This window comes from Orycteropus afer, unplaced genomic scaffold (assembly GCF_000298275.1).
Source record: "Orycteropus afer afer isolate SDZICR_OR568_19922 unplaced genomic scaffold, OryAfe1.0 scaffold00092, whole genome shotgun sequence".
In the NCBI taxonomy this organism is placed as follows: domain Eukaryota; kingdom Metazoa; phylum Chordata; class Mammalia; order Tubulidentata; family Orycteropodidae; genus Orycteropus; species Orycteropus afer.
The window spans coordinates 1,913,145-1,936,404 of record NW_006921679.1 but is presented as its reverse complement, the minus strand read 5'-3'; the positions used below and the strand labels follow the sequence as shown (position 1 = coordinate 1,936,404).

The 23,260-nt window shown below is 47.6% G+C and overlaps 1 protein-coding gene across 1 annotated transcript in view; it reads left to right on the top strand.

Annotated features, from left to right (window-relative positions):
* The window catches only part of LATS2 (large tumor suppressor kinase 2), a 116,709-nt gene that overhangs the window by 81,838 nt on the left and 11,611 nt on the right, over positions 1-23,260 (top strand). Inside the window, exons 2-6 of the mRNA XM_007942529.1 lie at positions 11,196-11,328; positions 13,674-15,157; positions 17,571-18,153; positions 19,103-19,285; positions 22,632-22,738. Coding sequence (XP_007940720.1) covers positions 11,196-11,328; positions 13,674-15,157; positions 17,571-18,153; positions 19,103-19,285; positions 22,632-22,738 — 2,490 coding nt within the window. The remainder of the gene's footprint in view (positions 1-11,195; positions 11,329-13,673; positions 15,158-17,570; positions 18,154-19,102; positions 19,286-22,631; positions 22,739-23,260) is intronic.

Genomic DNA, 23,260 nt, shown 5'->3' with positions numbered 1-23,260 from the left:
GGAAACCCAAGGAGAGGTCGCTATGAGTCAGGACCGACTCGACGGCACATAACAACAACAACAGGCACTGTGCCATCAGGGCTCCTCCCGTCTGCTCTGGAGAGGGCATTTCTCCAGAACAGGTTTGCTGCAGTTCCGTCATTCAAGTGGACAGTTCAGGAAGGTTGTTCACTGACCAAAAGAAGTAAGGGAAATAGCGACACTGTTAGTGAAGGTGTAGTGAGTTCTGGTGGCGTAGTGGTCAAGGCATTTGACTGCTAACCAGAAGATTGGCAGTTCAAACCCAGCAGCCACTCCTTGGAAGGAAGACTGGGCAATCTACTTCCATAAAGATTTACCGCCTCAGAAACCCAAGGGGGGGGGTCTCTGTGAGTTGGGATCAACTCAATGACAATGAGTTTGGTTTGATTTGGTTTCATTAGTGAAATCGTAATGAGTTCTGGTTGTGTAGTGATTAAGGCCAGAAGGAAGGTTGGGCAATCTACTTCTGTAGTGATACTGCCTGGGAAACCCAAGGAGGGGTTGCTATGAGTTGGGTGCGACTCAACGGCACATAACAGCAACAACAACAGTGATTAAGGCATTTAGTTGCTAACCAAAAGGTTGGTGATTCAAACCTACCAACTGCTCCGTGGAAGAAAGATAAGGTGGTCTGCTTCCATAAAGATTAACAGCCTTAGAAACGGTCGGAGTTGCTTTGAGTCAGAATCGACTCAATGGCAGTGAGTTTGGTTTTTTGGTGGTTGACAAATTGAAAGGGCATGAACTGCTAGTTTTCACAGTGAGCATGAGTGATGTCCTTGCGTGGGTGTCACCGCTGTCTCCCCCCCATACGTGCCACATGACTTAGTGTGGGCTTCATCAGGTCACTCTGCCGTTTACTCTCATTCCTGCAGTTCTTACTTTGCTTTCTTTTTCTGTGTCACAGGTATGTTATAAGTCTCTTTTTAGTGTGATTTAAAGCATTCATTATGGAAGGGACTAGGGAAGCCAAAGGGAGAGCTCTGGTGACGGTAGTACCTAAGGTATTTGCTGACAAGAAGGCTGGCAGTTCAAACACACCAGCCACTCCTCGGAAGGAGGACTAGGCAGTCTGTTTCCATAGAGATTGCCTTGGAAACCCAAGGAGGGGGTTGCTATGAGTCGAATCAACTCGATGGCAGTGAGTTTTGCTTTTGGAGGGAAGCCAGAATGAGTAAGGCATTTTCCTATTCCAGGGGGCCCCTAGTCTGTAAGGAAAATTCAAACACCAGGTTACAGGCTGGGTGAGAGGGGCATGTGGGGGTGGAAGACTTAGTGCAGAAGCTACAAGGCCGGAAAATGGCCGAGGGGGACAGCAGACTGACATGGAGCCATGTGTGCTGTGGTTAATGGTATGAGGCAGCAGTTCAGGAATGATGATCCATGAGGAGCGACTGTTTCAGGGCAGAACCCAGGCACATGTGGGTTCTAGAAATATTATATCGAGTAACACCTTCATCCCCCACATAATCCCTGACGTATGTCGAGGGGCAGCTGACCTAGGACCTAGCACCGGGGCACAGTGGGGCAGTCATTGGAGATGGCAGCCACTCTCCCTCCTGCCATCTCTCCCTGTCCTCCAGGCAGTGATTTAAATTCGCTTCCTCAGTGACACTCAGCTACTGGACTTGGCGTCTGTAGAGGTTTGAGTCTCTAGTTGTTGTTGTTACATGCTGTCAAGTCGGACCCGACTCATAGCGACCCCTCCTTGGGTTTCTGAGGCGGTATCACTACGGAAGTAGATTGCCCAACCTTCCTTCCAAGGAGTGGCTGGTGGGTTTGAACCACCGGCCTCCTGGGTAGCAGTCAAGTGCCTTAGGCACTATGCTACCAGAGCTCCCTGAGTCTCTAGAGGAAGGAGAACAGACTGGAGCCCTGCAGGAGGGAGAGGCTGTGTTGCGGATGACGAGCCCAAGCTTATGGCCTCCCACTCAGGCTTGTTAGCAGTCCACGATCACTAAGGTGAGAGCCCGTGAGGGTGACAGAGCTGCTGTATATTCTCAGTAAGTTTAGACATGGATTCTGAGTTTCCTTTGACTTTAAGTTATGGCTCTTTATGTCTAGGCCATCTTTGAGAGTTAATATATAGCTGTTACTGAAACTAAACCAAACGTATTGACATCGAGTTGATGGCTGACTCACAACGCTTTAGAGGACAGAGTAGAACTGCCCATAGGGAGCCGAAGGCTGTAATCTTTGCGGAAGCAAAGCCCAAACCAAACCCACTGCCATTGAGTTGATTCTGACTGTAGCGGCCCTACAGTAGAACCATTCCATAGAGTTGGCAAGGCTGTAATCTTTACCAAAGCCAAGCCTGAACCAAATATACTGCTATCAAGTCAGTTCTAATTATAGCGACCCCCATAGAGTTACCAAGTCTGTAAGTCATCACAGAAGCAGAATGCCACTTCTTTCTCCTATGGAGTGGCTGGTGGGTTCAAACCATCAACCTTTTGGTTAGCTGCCAAATGCTTAACCCGTGCACATTCTATATAGCTCCTATATAGAAACTATGTTGTTGTTGTTGTTGTTATGTGCCGTCGAGTCGGCCCCGACTCATAGCGACCCCTCCTTGGGTTTCCGAGGCAGTATCACTACGGAAGTAGGATTGCCCAACCTTCCTTCTGAGGAGTGGCTGGTGGGTTTGAACCGCTAGCCTTCTGGTTAGCAGTCAAGTGCTTTAGCCACTATGCTAGCAGAGCTCCTATAGAAACTATAGAAACTACAAACCAAACCAAACCCACTGCCATTGAGTCAATTCTGACTCATAGCAACCCCCTTTGGGTGTCCAAGGCAATAAATCTTTATAGAAGTAGATTGCCCACTCTTCTTTCTACAGAGTGGCTGGTAGGTTTGAACCACCAACCTTCTGGTTAGCAATGAGATGCCTTAGACACTGTGCTACCAGAGCTTCTTATATAGAAACTAAGTATTTGCTAAATTAGAGTGGTGGACAGACAATAAGGGCAAGACTCAACAGACTTGGATTGTTATTAAGTTTTTATTTGATAAGTAAATTGGCTCATTCACCGTTAGGTTTTATGATTTGAAACATCTCTGGGAATACAAGTACTTACTTGTATTCTTCTTGTGTTGGTGTTTCTTGGTTAAGTTCCTACATTTGGAATCACAGCAGAAGTACAAATCTTCAAGCCATGCACGTCCCATAAACAGGATGAATAGGTAAAAATTTTAAAGTGGTCAGTCCTCATAGTATCATTTACTTGGCATTTGTTATTGTATTTTTTTAACTTTTATTGTCACTTGAGTGAAAGTTTACAGAGGAAATTTGTTTTCTATACAGCAGTTCAGACAGTTTGTTTCATGACATTGACTGCAATTCCCCACAATGGAACACCTCTCTTCCCACTTCCTCCTCATAGTTTGTTATTGTTCCCTGGGCATTTGTTGTTGTGGTTGACTTGATTCCAACTCACAGCGACCCCACGTGACAGAGCAGAATTGCCCCATAGGATTTTCTCAGCTGTGATCTTTACGGGAGCAAATCATCAGCTCTTTTCTCCCGTGGAGCTGCTGGGTGATTTGAACTGCCAATCTCTTGGTTAGCAGCAGAGCACTTTAATAGAGGGTCTTACATGGCACTTTAAAAACCAAACCCCTGCCCTCAAGTTGATTCCCACTCACATCCACCCTGTAGGGGAAAGTAGAATTGCCCCATAGTGTTTTCTAGGCTGAAATCTTTATGGGCACAGACTGCCTTATTTTTCTCCCATGGAGCAGCTGGTGAATTCGAACCACTGACCTTTCAATTAGCAGCCAAATGCCTAATCACTGCGCCACCAGGGCTCTTACCCGACTCTCAAACCAAAAAACCAAACCACTGACGCTGAGTTGATCCCAACTCATAGCAATCTCCCACTGGGTTTTCGAAGCGGTAAATCTTTACAGAAGTAGGTTGCCCCGTCTTCCTTCCACAGAGTGGCTGGTGGGTTTGAACCACCAACCTTCTGGTTAGCGTTCAGATGCCTTAGGCAGTAATTAATACATTCGGGTGACTCCCTGTAGGGAGACAGGAGTCAGTGGTCGCGTTTCTGATAAAGCAGATTGAAGAGTGCACAGTGGGGTCAGCACTTGTGGTTAGGGTCGGCTCCTCTTGGCGCATTCTTTAACGGGTGCCAGAGCTCCAGGGTGATCCTGATAATATGTGGTGTTATACCGTCTTTCTCCAAGCTGTTGAGAGTTCTTCCCAGACATGATCTCATCGCATAAGGCAGCCGTGAAGGAGGGACGTGAGAGGTATCGTCTCCCGTCTGCAGGTGAGGCGTGGACAAGCTTTGCTTCTGAACCATGCCTGTCTTCTCTCGACTGTTCTTCCAGATTGCAGACACTTGCCCTTTCTGTCAGTCCAAGTGCTGCTGTTCAAAACAGCTCTGTTCTTGTCACCATTTTCCAATCTGCCCCCTTAAGCTGTCACTTCCTGTTCTCCTGTCGTAGGCTGTTCCTCTCAATCACTCAGGGACTGCCCATTACGACAACCCTCCCCAGGCCTGTGTGCTCTCCAGTCTCTTCCTGGTACCCACCCCCGCCCTTCCCACCACCTTGCAGTATCCCACACCCATATCACTAAGTATGTCAGAGCAGCGTGTGGCGAGTACAGCCAGCCTTTTATGTACAAGTGCAGATTTTCTCTGGTGGATTTTCGTGCCTGAAGATGCTTCTTCCCAGTGGCCTTTGGGCTCCTGTCTCCTTTTACCTGCCACTCGATCTGCAAATGGTCAGTCACGGAAAACCTGCTTTTAATAACATTAAAAACCAAACTCATTGCCATCAAGTCAAATATGACTCATAGAGATCCCCATTGGGTTTCCAAGGCCGTAAATCTTTACGGAAGTAGATTGCCCCATCTTCCTTCTGCGGAGTTGCTAGTGGGTTTGAACCACTGTCCTTTTGGTTAGCAGCCAAATGCCTTATCCAGTACGCCACCAGAGCTCCCTTATAATGATATTAGCTAATCAAATGTACGTGAAGGACTTAATTTGTTCTAGGTGCTGAGCTAACAAAAAAAGCAACACACTGCTGTGGAGTCGGATTTGACTCATAGCGACCCCTCCTTCAGTTTCTGAGGCGGTATCACTCTGGAAGTAGATTGCCTTCCTTCTGAGGAGTGGCTGGTGGGTTTGAACTGCCAGCCCTCTGCTTAGCAGTCAAATGCCTTAGGCACTATGCCACCAGACCTCCCAAGTGCTAGGTCTGAGGATATCCCCTTGGGCACCATGGGGACCCTCAGGCCTACAAGAGGAGACAGATTCACAGATCAGGCAGCCAAGGGCTGCAGGTGCCACAAGGGACTGCTGGGGGACAGTGGACACAGTGGAACAGGGTCAGTCTGACTTGTGGCCACAGGTGGTCCTTCTGCAACAGAGCAGGGCCAGCATCCTTCGTCACCATCCAGGACCTCCCTGTGTCTTCACCTCTTTCCTTCTTTGTTCTCATTAGTGAACGTGACCTCCTGTCAGCGAGCGGCCTCTGCCTTCCCTGTCCGCAAACACCCACTCCCTCCTCGGTGATCATCCTCTCCTGTGTTCTCACCCCCTCTTCCCCATTTCTTCCTCCTGATCCTGCTATGCCTTAGCCTTCAAAATGCTGCTTCTGCTATTTAAATCCCCTTTTGCTTTAAGGAACTCTGGTGGTGCAATGTCAAAGGCATCTGACTGCTAACTAGAAGGTTGGCAGTTCAAACCCAGCAGCCACTTCACGGAAGGAAGATTGGTCAATCTATTTCCATAAAGACTTGCCTTGGAAACCCAGTGGGAGTCGCTATGAGTCAGATTGACTCGATGGCAGTGTTTTTTGTTTTTGTTTTTGTTTGTTTGTTTAGCTTTGCTGCCTTTACTTTTGTTTTTATTTCTCTAAAGTCCGAAGTGAAGGCTGGCTTCTTTTTTTTTTTTTTTAACTTCTATTGTGATTTGGGTGAAAGTTTACCGAGCACATTCATTTTCCATACGAGAGTTCATACACATTTGGTTTCATGGCATTGACAATTCCCCACAATGTAAGTGCTCTCTTCCCACTTCCTCCCTGTAGTTACCTCTTCCCTGTGTCCTTCTTTCCTATGCACTCCTGCCCCCCTGAGCTATCTCCCTGTGCAAATACTGCCCTTCTGTTCTCCCATGATTGGTCATTCTAAGGAGTATATCTACCTGGTATAAATGTTCACCCTGTAGGAAGCCAAGGAGCTCTGGAGGCATAGTGCCTAAGGCATTTGACTGCTAACCACAAGGTTAGTGGTTCAAGCCCACCAGCCACTGCACCTAAGGAAGACTGAGCAATCTACTTGTGTAAAGATTTATCGCCTCAGAAACCCAAAGGCGGTCCCTATGACTCAGAATCAAGTCGATGGCAGCGAGTTCGGTTTTTTGGTCGTAGGAAAGTTGGCTTCTGTGCTGTTCTTTCTCCTCCTTGTTCTCTCCATTTGCCTATGACTCTGCAGAACTGTTCATGAAGGTCACAGCCAGCCTGGCTTAATTTCCTCACAGTCTCGTTTCCTGCTGCTGCATTCAGCATGTCTAAACTCCTACTTGAACTGCATGTTTCCTTGGCGCCCACACCCCTACACAGCTGCGTGGTGGCTCTCGTGCACCATGTCCTTGTCTCCCAGCCTCTGCCCCACTGCCAATGCCTCACACCCCCCCTTGAGAGGCCCGGGCTTGGCTGTGCCTCTCTGCTCAGTGCGTTCTGAAACTGCCACCCAGTTAATTTCAAATCACCTTATGTCCCCTTTGGAAAGCATCCTTGCCTCCCCTCCAAGAGGGGCATAGCCTCCAGAACTTGCCATCCAAACCCATGCACAGTCTGGCCACGCCTGTGGGTCCTCCTCACTTGTCTCCATTACCCAGCATGCCCCCTGCCATCCAGCCCATCCTCCACCACACCCACGTTCTCACCCCCAGTTCCTGTGCTGACCGTGGCATCTGCCAGGAGCTCTCTTTCTCTACCACAACCTGCCATGTGTGGCACACTCTACAGTGGAAGAAATCCTTTCTCCTCTGAACTCTTGTCTAACTTGTCCCTTTCTCAGGCCAGTAACCAGATTCTAACCACTCTTCCAACAAGCAATTTTTTTTTTTCCAAACCATTGTTATGTTTTTAAATTTAGATGTGGGTAAAAGCTCTGGTAGCGTAGTGCCTAAGGCACTTGACTGCTATCCAGAAGGCTGGCGGTTCAAACCCACCAGCCATTCCTCGGAAGGAAGGTTGGGCAATCTACTTCCATAGTGATACTGCCTTGGAAACCCAAGGAGGGGTCGCTATGAGTCAGATCTGACTCTACGGCACATAACAACAACAACAACAACAAAAGTTTACAAAGCAAACTCATTTCCCATACAACAGTTCATACACATTTTGTTTCATGACATTGACTCCAATTCCTGTAATATAACATTTCTCTTGCCACTTCCTCCCTGTGGCTATTGTTTCCTGGTGTCCTTCTTTGCTATGCATGCCTGCCCTCTGTGCTATCTCCCTATGGAAATACTACCCTTCTGGTCTCCCATGGTTGATTTCCTAAGGAATGTACCTACCTAGTGTAAATATTCACCTTATATGCCTGTCTGTTGTTTGGCTGGAAGCCACGGGAGTGAGTTCAATTTCAGGCCAGAAGGGTGACTAGGGGCCATAGTCCTGAAGGTTGAACAGTCTCTATCAGACAAATAAGCCTGGTCTTTTTTATGATTTTGAGTTTTGTTCCACATTGTTCTTCCATCTTATCCAGGATCTCCTATTTTGATCCCTTTCTAAGTGGTTGACGGTGGTAGCCAGGCACCATCTAGTGTTTCTGGGCTCAGGGTCATGCAGGCTAAGGTTTGCATACTCTACTATTCCCTTGGAGTAATTGTTTCCATGCATCTTTGTTTTTTGTTTTTTTTTTTTTTTTCATTCTTCTTTGCTCCAGACAAAGAGAAACCAATTGTTGCATCTTAGCCACTTGTAAGCTTTTAAGACCCCAGTCACTTCTCACCAAAGTAGGACGTTGTTGTTGTTGTTATGTGCCGTCGAGTCGGCCCCGACTCATAGTAGGATGTAGAACAGTGTTTTTGTGTAGTATGTTACGTCGGTTGATCTCCAACAAGCAATTTTAAAGGACATGTTATGACCTGGTCATTGCTCCAAGGGCTACTTTTGTGCCCTTTTCTCTGTTCTTTATCCCTCTAGACCAAGTCCCTAAGGGCAAGGCCTTCTACTGTTGGCAGCTGGGCACAGGTCACTGTAAACAGTGGGCATTCGCTAAGTGTTTCATAGATGACTCTTCAGCAACTGCGCCATCCATCCCCTCAGGGGCAGACCCCACAGCTCCTCTTCCACCACTGGGGATGCGCCACTGGGGCCAGCTGAGGCCTTTCTGAGGGTCAGCCTGTGGCTGTGCTGGAAATCCCTTTTTCCGACTCTCACCATTCTTCCTATTCAAGTTCTTCAGTTTTAGGTTTATCCACAAACCTGAATTTAAGAGTTTTCTAAGGAGAGGCAGAACTTATGTTTCTTTTAGGTCCAGTATAAAAATGTCTTTATACCTTAAGCCAAAAATATCACCTGAACTCATCTTTAAACGTAAAAGTACCAAAAAAAAAAAACCAACCTCACTGCTGTCGAGTCGATTGAACTCATAGCAACCCCTCCGTGGGTTTCCGAGGCGGTATCTCTACAGAAGTAGATAGGCCAGTCTTCCTCCCAAGGAGTTGGCTGGTGGGTTTGAACCACCAGCCTTCTGGCCTTAGGCATTACACCCCAGAGCTCCTGATAGTGGTTGAGCTTAATTAGTAAAGACTGTCTTCCGGGAGCATTGTGCTCTTTTAGAGTGCTGTGTCAAAACCAAACCCACTGTCATAAGAACAGAAGATCTAGATGGTGCCCGGCTACCACTGTCAACCACTTGAAAAGGGGTCAGCGCAGGAGATCCTGGATACAGTGGGAGAACAATGTGGAGCAAAACTCAAAATCAACGTCTCTGGTGAAACCCCTGAGATTCATAGCCCCCAGTTACCCTTCAGGCCTGGAATTGAACTCACTCCCATGGCTTCCAGCCAAACAATAGATAGGCATATAGGGTGAACGTTACACCAGGCAGATACAGTCCTTAGAATTATCAACTGTGGGAGATCAGAAGGGCAGTATTTGCACAGGGAGATAGCTCAGGGGGTAGGAATGCATAGGAAAGAATCTGGGAACAGGGGAGAAGTAACTACAGGGTGAAAGTGGGAAGAGAGCTGTTGCATTGTAGGAATTACACTCAATGTCATGAAACAAACTGCTGTATGGACAATGATTTGCTCTGTGAACTTTCACCCAAATCACAATAAAAATTAAAAAAAAAAGCCCACTGCCATCAAGTCAATTTCAACTCATAGCGACCCCCATTGCATTTCCAAGGCTGTAAATCTTTACAGAAGCAGACTGCCTCATCTTTCTTCCACAGAGTGGCTGGTGGGTTCAAACCACCAACCTTTTGGTTAGCAGCCAAATGCCTTAACCACCACACCACCAGAGCTCCTTAAAGAACTGTCTATATAGGATCAACTTGACAACAACTGAAAAGGTTTAAGGAGGCTTTGGGACAGTGAGCTTACATCCACTGGGCAGGAACAATTCGGAAAAGGAGGGTGGGAATTGTTGTACAACTTGAAGAATGTGATTGATGCCACCAAATTGTACAGGTAGAAATTGTTGAATTGGCCTGTGTTTTGCTGTATATATTTTCAACAGTATTAGCAAAAATAAAATAATTTGTTTTAAAATGTATTATGTTCAGGAAACCTGGTGGTACAGTAGTTAAGCACTGGGCTGCTAACTGAAAGATCTGTGGTTCAAACCCAACAGCAGCTTCATGGGAGATCGATCGGTGTTACAGTCGGCTTCCATAAAGATTACAGCCTGGGAACCCTATGGGGCAATTCCAGTCTGTCCTCTACGGGCACTGTGAGTTGGAATGGACTCTATGGCAACAGGTTTTGGGGTTTTTTTTCTTTTTTCTGTTTTGTCACATTTACTGCAATCCCTACACTGTAACAGCATTCTTCCCACTTCCTCCCTGCACCCACCCCTTACTTGCATCCTTCCTTCCCATCCCCTCCTCCTTTCTAGCTCCAACCCTAGACAAATGCTGTCCTCCCAATCTCATATGCTTGATGGTTCTAATGAGTGTATACCCTCCTGACACTACTGTTCACCTTACAGGCCTTTCTATCGTTTGGCTACCAATTGAGTCACAGGGGTGAAGTTCAGTTCCTAGCATGAAGGGTGTTGAAGGGCCATAGCCTCAGGGGTTCCACCAGCCTTCATCAGACCAGTAAGCCTGGTCTTTTTTATGATTTTGAGTTTTGTTCTACATTGTTCTCCCACCTTATCCAGGATCTCCTATTTTGATCCCTTTCTGAGTAGTTGACAGTGGTAGTTGGGCACCATCTGGTTCTTCTGGTCTCAGGGTCATGGAGGCTGGGGTTCACATGTTCCATTAGTCCTTTGGACTAATTATTTCCTGCATCTTTGATGTTTTTCAATTGTCTTTGCTCTGAAATGTGGCTCGTATGTTTATTCTTCTTGTCCTGAGCCAACCAGTCACCCATGCAGTTCTTTTCCACTCCCATTTTTAAAACTTTTGCATAATTGTTCTGTTTTCCTAAACTGGCTATCATCCAAGAGGGGCTTCCGGGCACCAAGTTATCTCCTAATGTTTTCTTCAAGTTTGGGAACAGGCAACCTGGGCAGGCTGTCCTGGTAGTGCATGGTGGGTAGGCTGCACTGCAGGTACTGGCTGGGTCCAGAGCTGGCTCTGAGGGGTTGACAGGGGGCTCCAGAGCCAATAATAGTAGGACCCCAGGGCCACAGGAGCAGCAGCAGGTGGGGCACCATTGTCCAAGATGGTGGAAGCAGTGGCTGTGCAAGCTGTCTTTGTATTCTTGATATACACTACACATCCTGTGGTTTAGTCTGTGTTAGATGCTGTCATTTGGTACCTGCAGCACAGACATCTTTGCTAACTAATAGTTCTCTGTAGCACCTTGCATGTAGCTCTGTGACCCCACCCACCCACCGCCTTCTGTCGATGCACATAGAGGTTCACTGTAATTGTCTTAACAAATCAGGCAGCCAGGAGTGGAAGTCAGTCTGCGGCTTTTTTCTCTGAAGATGGATAGACTGTGTCTGTGCTTTTCCCCCAGGAGATGGCGGTCCGAGCGCTGAAGCAGACAGGCAGCAGGAGCATAGAGGCCGCTCTGGAATACATCAGTAAAATGGGCTACTTGGACCCAAGGAACGAGCAGATAGTGCGTGTCATCAAGCAGACTTCCCCAGGTGAGCCTAGATGTGCCTGTCGTGGGGGTACAGATAGCAGTGATGTAAATCAAAAACCACGCTATGGGAGAAAGGGCAGACCTGGCCCAGCAGTGCACAGTGTTTGGGCACCATTTCCCTGGAACATGGGCTTGTTCATGAACCCAGGCCATGCCCTGTGCTGGCAGAAGAGGCCTGGGGAGGGAGGAGGTGGGGAAGCAGCCAGTGGTGCAATGCATCAGGGAGGGGATTTCACTGCGTTCTGTGGTACTTCATACCACACTTGTTTTGTTTCATAAGAGATCACAACATTCACTGGATGTAGAATTTGGCAGCGACCCCTGATGGGTTTCCAAGGCAATAAATCTTTACGTCCGTGGAGTATTTGTGGGTTTGAACCACCATCCTTCTGGTTAGCAGTCAGATGCCTTAGGCACTGTACCACCAGAGCTCCCCAGGAAAGTGAGAGAGCTACAAATTGGTCCTTACATTCTCTTGGGCCTTTGGAAAGGGAGACTTCCTTCATCGATTCTAAAAACACACCTTTCCACGTGTTGTCCTCTGAAACCATGGGGACATGGGCTCCACAATGGCTGGCCTCCTTGAGACCGCAGATATGAGCATCACTGCCCTCTCGTGGTGGGGTATTTTGGGGACACCTCCCATGGATATACCCCCTCTCCCTAAGATGGAACAGGTAGCTGCACGGAGGTGACTGACGGCTGGCAGTAGGTGTTTCTCCCCCAGGATTTAGCATGTTAGAGCAGTTATTGGTATCTGAGGTCCCTTGGGTGCGATAAAGATTCATGAAAAAGGGGCTTTTCCCTGTTTGTGGATGGTCTTAGATAAAACCCACTTTTGAGCAGGAAGTCACACAGACTTTGTAAGTTGTATCCTCACTGTTGCAAGGATGCCCATTTCTGTCTTATCCTTGCTTAGAGGACTCTCAGGAGCCCTGGTGGGGCAGTGGGTAAACTCTTGACTACTAACCAGCAGGTTGGGGGTTTGAACTCACCAGTGGCTGTGTAGGAGAAGATGATACAGTTCTGTTCTGTTCTGTAGGGTCACTGTGAGTTGGAATCCACTCCATGGCTAGGAGTTTGGTTTTTGTTGTGTATGGGGGACTCTCTGTAAGTAGTCCCAGACACAGCCACCTCTCAGGGGCCTAGGGGCTGTCATGGCACAGCTCCAAAGCCAGCTGCAGACCCCGTTTTGCAGATATTGCCTTCTGCCTTTTCCTTATGCGTTCTCTTACCCCAGGCAAAAGAAAGTGTGCGTCTGGCTGTGATTCTGCGGATGTGGGGGCTGCCGAGGGCTGTCACTCCGCCAACGCATTTCTGGGAGGGGCGAGGCAAAAGCCAGCAAAGCAGCCTGGTGCCCTTCCTTCCAGGCAGCAGACGGGGAGAGATTGACAAACCAGAGAACTCCTCAGAGTTATGGAAGCAGTAGCTGAGGTCAATCTGGTGATTGGTAGAGGGATTTTGTGCGGTTGCTTTTTGTTGTTATTGTTGTGTGCGTTTTGTTTTTATTAAAAACAAAATTCAATTTTAATTTTTGTTGTAATAAAAAAAAAAACGGTGCCCAAACACTGTCCACTGCTGTCCTGGGTCTGCCTTTCCTCCCACAGTACAATTTCTGATTTTAAATCACAGCAATCTGTGATGAATTTTAATTTGTGTTTTAATTAAAAAAAATTGTTTCAATAAAATTTTAATAAATTTAATTTTTAATAAAGAAAAAACTCCCAAAAAATGTTCATTTTTTATTACCTTCTGTATCTGTTTCAATTAGTTTCTCGTTTCTTTGTTGAAGAGGGCCTGTGTAGCTTGTCTGCCTACTCTGCCATCTTGCCAGAAGTCCAAATGTTTCCTTTTGAAACAATGTGAATAGAAAGTAGACATTTGGGCAGTGGATCAGATTCTGCTCCTTAAGTTAGGAAAACGCAGACTTTGGGAAATGTGTGTGACAGTGAGCTTCAGTAGTCCCAAACGACTTGAGCATATCGTGAAGGAAATGAAGTTTATTGTCCAGTGCCTTGGAGGGCAGTGAGTGGGCGTCGTTTATTCAGGGTGGTGCTACACCTTCAGAAGTGGAGGGGTGCTCCCCCAGAAAGAGGGGGCCCTTGCTGCTGACTGTGTTCACCCTTGGCCCTTCATGTGCCCTCTGACCTTCAGGCTCCTTCCTCGTGCCAGCAGTGACCAGTCCTTTGGTCAAACAGAGGCCCCAGGTCTGGCCCCAGCACATGCTCCCCACTGATGCCCCGTCATAGGACCTTAGAAGGAGCTTGTGGCACAGACTCAGCCCAAGGATGTGCTAGTGTCTGGGCCACACCTCTTCTAACGGGTCTCTCCCTTCTTCCCCTACAGGGAAGGGCATGATGCCAGTCAGCATGGCCCGGAGGCCAAGCTTTGAAGGAACGGGTGACTCCTTCCCTTCGTACCACCAGATGAGCGGGGCAACCTATGAAGGACCCAGCTTTGGGGCAGAGGGACCAACCATACTGAAAGAAGTGCCACACCAGTACATGGACTACATGTTCTCTGGACAGAGGCCTGCTGCAGGAGCCGGCACCCACGGCCTGCCTGGTGGTCATCAGCACCCACCCAAAGGGTACTGTGCAAACATGGAGGCCCCAGTGCTGAGTTTCCCTGTCACTAACCAAGGGGGGCCAGCCCTGCAGCTCCCAGGCCCCCACAGCCCCAACGGCCCGCACTACGGCCGCCCACATCTGATGGTCCAGGGGGAGCCGCTGGTCTATGGCCTCCAGCGCAGCCCCTCCTTCCAAAACAAGGGGCCACCAGAGGCAGCAGGATATGCAAACCTTCCTGCGAAGGGCCAGGCGGCCCAGCCCAATGCCAGCCTCGGGTTTCCGACCTCAGGCTTGGTGGCCGGGCTGTACCTGCAATACCCACACCATAAGCAGACCAGCCCCTCCTCCCACCAGATGCACTCAATGGGCTCTCGAGTGCAGGTGTTTGCGGGCGACAGCCCCCCCCAGAATCTGCTCACCCCATCAAGGAACAGCCTGAACATGGACTTGTATGAGATGAACATGTGTATGCCGTCCACCACTCTGTCACGCCGGGACTCTCTTCAGAAGCCCGGCCTCGAGGCACCCCCCCACCAGCATGTGCCCTTCCGGCCCGACAGTTCTGTCCCCAGCAGAACCAGCTCCTTCAACAACCACCAGCAGCAGGTGGCGGGACCCATCAGGGCGGGAGCCCCCAGCAAAGCCGAGCCTTCCATGCCCTCTCCCAACACCATCACGGCCGTCACGTCTGCCCACATCCTGCACCCAGTGAAAAGCGTGAGGGTGCTGAGGCCCGAGCCCCAGACGGCCGTGGGGCCCTCCCACCCTGCCTGGATGCCGGCACCCAGCCCAGCTGTGGAGGGCCTGGACCCCAAGGATGAGCCCTCTCTGCCCTTGGGGGGCACGAGTGCATACCCACTGGACGTGGAATATGGCAGCCCAGAGATGCGCTGCCCACCCCCGCCGTACCCGAAGCACCTGTTGCTACAGAGTAAATCGGAGCAGTACGACGTGGACAGCCTTTGTGCGGGGCTGGAGCAGGGCCTCCGAGCAGGCCAGGCTGCCGAGCCCACTGAGAGGAGTGACAAGGGCCACAAGAGCGCCAAAGGGGAGAAAGCAGGGAAGGACAAAAAGCAAATCCAGACTTCCCCCGTTCCTGTTCGGAAAAATAGCCGAGATGAAGAGAAGAGAGAGTCGCGCATCAAGAGCTACTCGCCATATGCCTTTAAGTTCTTCATGGAGCAGCACATAGAGAATGTCATAAAAACCTACCAGCAGAAAGTCAACCGCAGGCTGCAGCTGGAACAGGAAATGGCCAAAGTAATTTCTCATTGCATGCCTTCCACTCAACCTGTGCTCGTTCTTTAACTGGTAACATGGGCCACAGCAGAACCTGGTTTTTGTGTCTACTTTTTACATCTTTATCACAATCTCATCTCCCAGGGCAGTAGTCTGATTAAGATGGGAACAGCTTGGAGAAGTTACAAAGGGTGCACATAATTAACTAAACAACCTCGGTCTCCCCTTTCACCCTGACTCTCCTAGGAGAGTTGGTGAAAGCCATTCCCACATCCTGTAGTTTTGTTTTGCTAACAGGTAAATCAACAAATTGATTTTCATGGTGTGTCTCGGTCTGGGTTCTTTAGAGGAACAAAACTAGAAGTGTATGCTGTTGTTAGGTGTCGTCAAGTCGTCTCTGACTCACAGTGACCCTGTGCACAGCAGAACAAAACACTGCCTAGTCCTGAGCCAGCTCCACAATCCCGGCTATACATGAGCCAATCATTGTAGCCTCTGTGTCAATCCATCTTGTTGAGAGCCTTCCCCTCTTTCATTGACCCTCCACTTTACCAAGTGTGATATCCTTCTCCAGGGAATGGTCCCATCTTACAACATGACCAAAGTAGGTGAGACAAAGTCTGGCCATTCTCGCTTCGAAGGAGCATTCTGGCTGCACTTCTTCGGGACAGATTTGTTAGTTCTTTTAGCAGTCCGTGGTATTTTCAGCATTCTTTGCCAGCACCACAATCAAGCACATCAACTCTACTTTGGTCTTCCTTATTCATTGTCCAGCCTTCGTATGCATATGAAGCGATTGAAAACACCATGGCTTGTGTCAGGTGCACCTTAGTCCTCAAGGAGACATCTTTGCTCTTCAGCATTTGGAAGAGGTTTTTTAAGTAGAGACATATAAGCAAAAAAAAAAAACAAAACTCACTGTGGTAGAGTCGGTTCCAACTCATGGTGACCCTTCTTTGGGTTTCTAAGACAGTATCTCTACTTAAGTAGATTGCCCAGTCTTCCTTCTGAGGAGTGGCTGGTGGGTTTGAACTGCCAGCCTTCTGGTTAGCAGTCAGATGCCTTAGGCACTGTGTCACCTGAGCTGCTCCTGGTGATACATAGAGAGAGACATTTGTTGTTGTTGTTATTTGCCATCGAGTCGGCCCTGACTCCTAGCGACCCCTCCTTGGATTTCTGAGGCAGATATCAATATGGAAGTCGGAATGCCCAACCTTCCTTCCGAGGAGTGGCTGGTGGGTTTGAACCGCCAGCCTCTTGGTTAGCAGTCAAGTGCCTTAGGCACTATGCTACCAGAGCTCCCATAGAGAGAGACATTTACTTCAAGGAAATGGCTCACACAATTTTGAGGAAATGGTTCACGCAATTGTGGGAACTGGCAAGTCCCAAATCCTTGGGTCAGGCAATAGCCTGTGCTGGCTGACAATGGTTGCAAGAGCTGATGAACCCAAAATCTGCAGGTCAGACAGCAGGCTGGAGGCCTCCGCTGGCTTTTATCCCAAGAACCTGAAGTCAGGTAACAAGAAGAATGCTGGGTTGAGAAATTTGAAGGCAAGCTTTGCCAGAACATCCATCTCCCAGGGCGATAGTCTAGATACTGGAGGCAGACCACACCCCCAAGGAAACACCTTTCCAACTGATTGGTGGCTCAGTTCAGATCAAATCATGGAAGTTGATTACATAGTGTCTGCCAAACCAATGAGAATCATAGCCTAGCCAAGTTGACACGTAACATTTAACCATTATGTAATGGTTAAATGTTTAACAGAATTCATCAAGGATTACTAACTAATGATGTAGCATTTTGATAGAGCAAAAACAAAGAGTTTATAAATTGGGATTGTGGAATTTTTAAAGAAAAACACATCTAGTGGTGATCCATTAGTCTTCCTTTAAGTCATTATTGAGTGAATAATGTTGTAAGTACACCTTTGCTGGCTGGAGAAGGTCTTTGTTAATGAAATCATTTAAATTAAAATGTAATGATAAAATTACACCACACAGAGCCTGTAATTTCAGACTCTAAAAGTCACATTTGTGCTCTTGCTTCCTACTGTCCATTTTCGTTGACTTTTTTCTTTCCTTTTTTCCCATGTTACCAGAGCTATTGAAATATTCATGTGCTTTTAGAGTTCCAGGAAGTTTGTGTCCCCCTTCTCCAGAGATTTTTATTAACATATTTATTAATCTTATTTTATTCATCTATTTTCCTTCATTTTAGAGCCTAAAGTCACCTTGAGAAACAACTGGTTTTATATTACCTATGGGTTCCAGATGGGCATCCATATGTTGATAGAAAGAGCAGAACCTTGCACATAGTCTTGGGGCCCCATCTCTCTGTATTCTCACACCTGTTAAGTCAGGGTCTCCTAATTCATGTCTGTCATGGGACTGCTCCAATGTGACTCTTCCTCCTTATTTTTCTCCCACCAAGGCTGGCCTCTGTGAAGCTGAGCAGGAGCAAATGAGGAAGATCTTATACCAGAAAGAGTCCAACTACAACAGGCTGAAGAGGGCCAAGATGGACAAGTCCATGTTTGTAAAAATCAAAACCCTGGGCATCGGTGCCTTCGGGGAGGTGTGCCTCGCTTGTAAGGTGGACACACATGCACTGTATGCCATGAAGACACTGAGGAAGAAGGACGTCCTAAATCGGAACCAGGTGGCCCACGTCAAAGCGGAGAGGGACATCCTAGCCGAGGCGGACAACGAGTGGGTGGTGAAGCTCTACTACTCCTTCCAGGACAAGGACAGCCTGTACTTTGTGATGGACTACATCCCCGGGGGGGACATGATGAGCCTGCTGATCCGGATGGAGGTCTTCCCTGAGCCACTGGCCCGCTTCTACATCGCAGAGCTGACGCTGGCCATCGAGAGTGTGCACAAGATGGGCTTCATCCACCGTGACATCAAGCCGGACAACATTCTCATTGATCTTGATGGCCACATCAAGCTGACAGACTTTGGCCTCTGCACAGGATTCCGGTGGACTCACAATTCCAAATACTACCAGAAAGGTATTGTCTTAACACATGTTACTGTCATTCCATCTGCTCTCTGTATTGAGATGTAACAGAACTGCCCAAGACAGAGATTTCCCTGTCGAGGGAGGGGGGTATCTGATCATGTTGAACTAATCTGTCATTCCATCTTTTTTTAATTTGGTGTGTGATCCTCTTTTCCCTAAAGGAATAGTATGAAGTGTGTCAGATTTTCTTTCTTTTTTTTTTAAGTTTGTGGATATAATTCACATTATAATATTATAATATTTTTAGGACAACAGACTATGGGGTATCACAGGGCCTTTATGGGGAACCACTCTGCCTTGTAGACCAGAGCCTAAGAAAAGTAAAATTCCTTGCCCTGCCATTGGAGCATGTTTCCATGTTCACTCTCTTTTCCTATTAAGAATCCCCCATGTCTAACCTGAATCTATCTCAAAGTGTAATGTAACCCCACTTCCTGGAGGTCTGCTGGAACAGCTGGTCGTTACTGACTGTATTGCTCAGATTCTTGAAATAGCTGTTTTAATACCATAGCCCAGGCTTTTATTTTTAACTCAAAACTCATCCAAAATCCTTTAACTCTTCTTTATTCCCACTTTATGACATTTAAGTTATTTTTGTTCATATTTTATAAATCCTCTGAAGTTTTCCCATGCTTTCCTTAAAACGTGGCAAACAGATACCTAAGATATGTTGATACCAGCCTGGCAGTTGTAAAGAGTGATGTCCCTGCAGGTAGCTTCGCCTTTTTTTTTGTCCGCTTGTTGCTTTGACCCTTGTTCTTACCCTGGTGCTGGCGTCTTAGGCCCCAGGAAGAACAGGTGCCTGTGGGGACAGTTGAGGAAGCTCCTCTCTCTGTTTGAGTTACCTTTCCGCTCTAAGTTGTGGGTTGGCGGCATGGTTAGGTAGTGAAGACTTCCTGTTCACTCTCTCCTCTCATCACCCTGATTCCGGGGGGAAGGAAACCACGTGCGGCAGGACAGCATGGAGCCCGGCGACCTCTGGGATGATGTGTCTAACTGTCGCTGCGGAGACCGTCTGAAGACGCTGGAGCAGAGGGCACGGAAGCAGCACCAGAGGTGTCTGGCACACTCCCTGGTGGGGACTCCGAATTACATCGCCCCAGAAGTGCTCCTTCGCAAAGGTACGTGCTCGCAGTCTCTTGCTTTGAGCACTCACAGGCCCACTGCCCAAGCAGCAAGAGTCTTTAACCTCAAACCCACCCGTGGAGCCAGGTGACCTCTGAGGTCCTCCCCAGCTTTAGCTGAGGCTCTAGCCATCAAATCACATCTTTGTATCCAAAGAAGCCTCAGGACTCAGTTGTTGTTGTTAGGTGCTGTTGAGCCAGCTCCGACTCCTAGGGACCCTCTGTACAACAGAACAAAACACTGCCCAGTTCTGTGCCAGACTCAACAATCCTTGCTGTACCTGAGGCCATCATTGCAGTCACTATGTCAATGCATCTCGTTGAGGGCCTTCCCCTTTTTTCATCGACACTCCACTTTCTAACCATGATACCCTTCTCCAGGGAGTGGTCCCTTCTGACAACATGACCAAAGTAGATGAGACAAAGTCTGGCCATTCTCGCTTCCAAGGAGCATTCACTTCTCTGGGACAGATTTGTTCATTATTCTGGCAGTCCATGGCACTTTCAATATTCTTCGCCAACACCACAACTCAAAAATACCAACTTTTCTATGGTTTTCCTTATTCACTGTCCAGCTTTCACATGCATATGAGGTGATTGAAAATACCATGGCTTGGGTTCTCAGTTATTAACAAACAAATCTCCATGTTGGCTTGGAATTGATAGGATACTTGCTGTTGACTATGGACAGTGGTGCGACCTTTCCTCATGAGACAGTGGGTTCTCCACGGCGCAAAGGCTTTCTGCCTGGGACCCAGGTAGAGCTGGGTTTGACTTGGGGAACAATTACATGATAGAAACACTTTCAGGTCAGTTGGCCTAAACGATTCAGTTTCAGGCTCCAGGCTAACTCTTCTTTGCCTGGGCTTCTGGCTCAATTGTATCTTCTCAAACTGGTTACTGAGTATGACACAAAACAAATACTGCTTCCTCCATTTCTCTCCTGCTAGACCAGAAGCACTCTGAGGGTAAGATTTGTACACGGTCTTGTGCATGACATTACTTGTGTGCAGTAGAGTTTGTCTCCTGGTGGCTGCTCCATTCTGTCCCATGGGACGTCTGGCTCAATGATGGGGTGCATGGCCCAGAGCCACAGTGGTTTGCCAAACTGACTCTAGGGAATAAATCCAGAAATAGGCAGCCTTTCCTTTTTTTTTTTTTATTGTGATTTGAGTGAAAGTTTACAGAACAATTCATTTTCCATACAGCAGTCCACATACAGTTTGTCTCATGATATTGACTGCAGTTTCCCACAGTGCAACAGCTGTCTTCCCACTTCCTCTCCATAGTTACCTCTTCCCTGTGTCCTTCCCTCCCGTGCACTCCTGCCCCTGAGCTGTCTCCCTGTGCATGCACAGCCCTTCTATTCTCCCATGATTGATTTCTCCAAGCAGTGTATCTACCTAATGTAAATGTTCAGCTCATATGTCTATCTTTTATTTGGCTGGAAGCCACAGAAGTGGGTCCAGTTCCAGACCTGAAGGACAGCTAGGGGCCACAGTCTCAGGGGTTTGACCAGGCTCTATCAGACCAGCAAACCTGGTCCCTTTTTTTTTTTTTTTTTTATGATTTTGAGTTTTGCTCCACATTTTTCTCTCACTCTATCCAGGATCTGCTACGTAGATACATAGATTCCCCTCCAAGTGGTTGACAGTGGTAGCTGGGCACCACTGTCTCTCATAGTCATCTAGGCTGAGGATTGCATGGTATGCCAGTCCCTTGGACTAATTATTTCCATGCATCTTTGGTTTTCTTTCTTTCTTCTTTGCTCTGTTGTTGTTGTTGTTATGTGTCGTCAAGTCGGCCCCAACTCATTGCGACCCCTCCTTGGGTTTCTGAGGCAGTATCACTGTGGAAGTAGATTGCCCAACCTTTCTTCCGAGAAGTGGCTGGTGGGTTTGAACTACCAGCCTTCTGGCTATCAGTCAAGTGCCTCTGGATGAGGAGAAACCCATCATTGCATCTAGATGGCTGTATGCAAGCTTTTAAGATGTCAGTCGCTACTTGCCAAAGTAGGGTGTGGAACAGTGTTTTTGTGTAGGATATTGTGCCAATTGAACTTGATGTCCCCTGCAACCATGGTCCTGAGGCCACAGATCCAACTAGTTTCTCCCTCCAGGTAGCTGGCAGCCTCTCCTTTTATATGCATTGCTTCAAGCCAGACCTGGGTTCAGGTCTAGGTTTTATTAGCTATGATAATCCAAGGTAAGTTACTTAACCACTCAGAGGCACATTACTTCTCATCTGTAATAATAACTACCTTGAAAGAGGGCTGTGAATATTGACTTTGGGCCCCAATAAATGTCTCTTTCCCTCCTCTCCCAGGGGCATATGGGAGGAGTTGCGCTGAGAGCAGCCCTTGGCCCCGCAGCACCCCCGCCAGCTCCACTGGCTGGCGTATAGCAGCCAGAGGAACTGAGGTTGGGAGAAGCTGGAGTGGTTCTGTGGCCTCAAGTGCCAGACTGGGGAGGATGAGATGGTACAGAGGAAGAACAAGGGGCTCTGAAGAAGCAAGCCTGGCACATCGTAAGTGCCAGCTCATACCCAAGCAAGGAGTGGGCAACATCAATATTGAGAAATGGTTGGTACTGGGATGTGGGACTCTGACAGAAAAGTGGGAGAAAACCAAAGACGAGTGAATCACCTTGGCAGCCTCCCTGACGATCAGCCCCAGCTGCTGCTGGCAGGGAGCTCTTTGAGGAAAGGCCTGGTCTTAATGCCTGGCACAAAGCATCTGTTTTAGGTTGAAGGGAGTTGGTCCAGGTGTTTCTTTTGCTAAAAAGCCCTCCTGTCTTCCAGTCCTCTGGTGGCCTTGTGCCTAAGGCATTTGATTGCTAACCAGAAGGTTGGGGATTCAAACCTATCAGCTGCTCCACACAAGGAAGATGGGGCATTCTGCTTCTGTAAAGGTTTACTGCCTTGGAAACACAATGGGGGTTGCTATAAGTTGGAATCAACTTGATGGCAGTGGGGTTGGTTTTTGGGTGTGTCCGGCAATCCATAGTCTTCCAGTTCTTCTAAAATGGCTTAGCGGTCCTATCCAGGAGCCCTCCATGACTGGCTTCACCTGACTTTTCACAACTAATGACCTAAAATAAGAAAAAAAGTGGCCATAGGCCCATCTATGTGAACACTGCTAACACCTTGGTTTATGTCCTTTCTAGCCCTCTCCTCGAAGCCCCACGCACAGAATGGTCATTTTTATGTAGATCTGTTTTTTTTTCTGGACATAATGTAATACCTGTGATACTTTAACCTGCTTTTCCACTTCACAGTAAATAAGTGTTTTTTATCCCATCAAATTTGTCCCTGAGTTGTCATGGCTTGAGTGTCTGTCTTGCAGGATACACTCAGCTCTGTGACTGGTGGAGCGTCGGAGTGATTCTCTTCGAGATGCTGGTGGGGCAGCCACCCTTCTTGGCACCTACTCCCACAGAAATCCAACTGAAGGTAACTTAAGATAAAACGTCTGTGGTTGCTGAAAGAACAGAGTGGTTTTCTGATGAACTCCTTCCTTGGTGAACATCTGATCTCTAATTCTAAGTAGGGTGGGAATGTCAATATTGTATAATGAAATTTGAAAAATACTGTTATCATCCATTTTTAAAAAGTTAATTTTTTTAAAATACACTTTATTGAAATATAATTTATGTACAGTGAAATACACAAAACTAAAGTGACATGGGTCAATGTGTTTTTTTGTTTTTTGTTTTTTGTTTTTGCAGTGTTCCCTCTCCTCCCCTCCCACCTCTGGCAGTCAACAAAGAAAGTTTCCCTCCATATTTAAACCTTTCCTTGACCACCCTCCACAAGAAGTCTGTGATTGACTTACGTCACTCAACATAATGTCCTCCAAGTTCATCCATATTATGTGATGTTTTGCAGACTCTACATTATTCTTTAGTGCTGCATAGCATTCCATTATGTGTATGTACCATAGTTTGGTCATCCACTTTTCCACTATAACTCTTA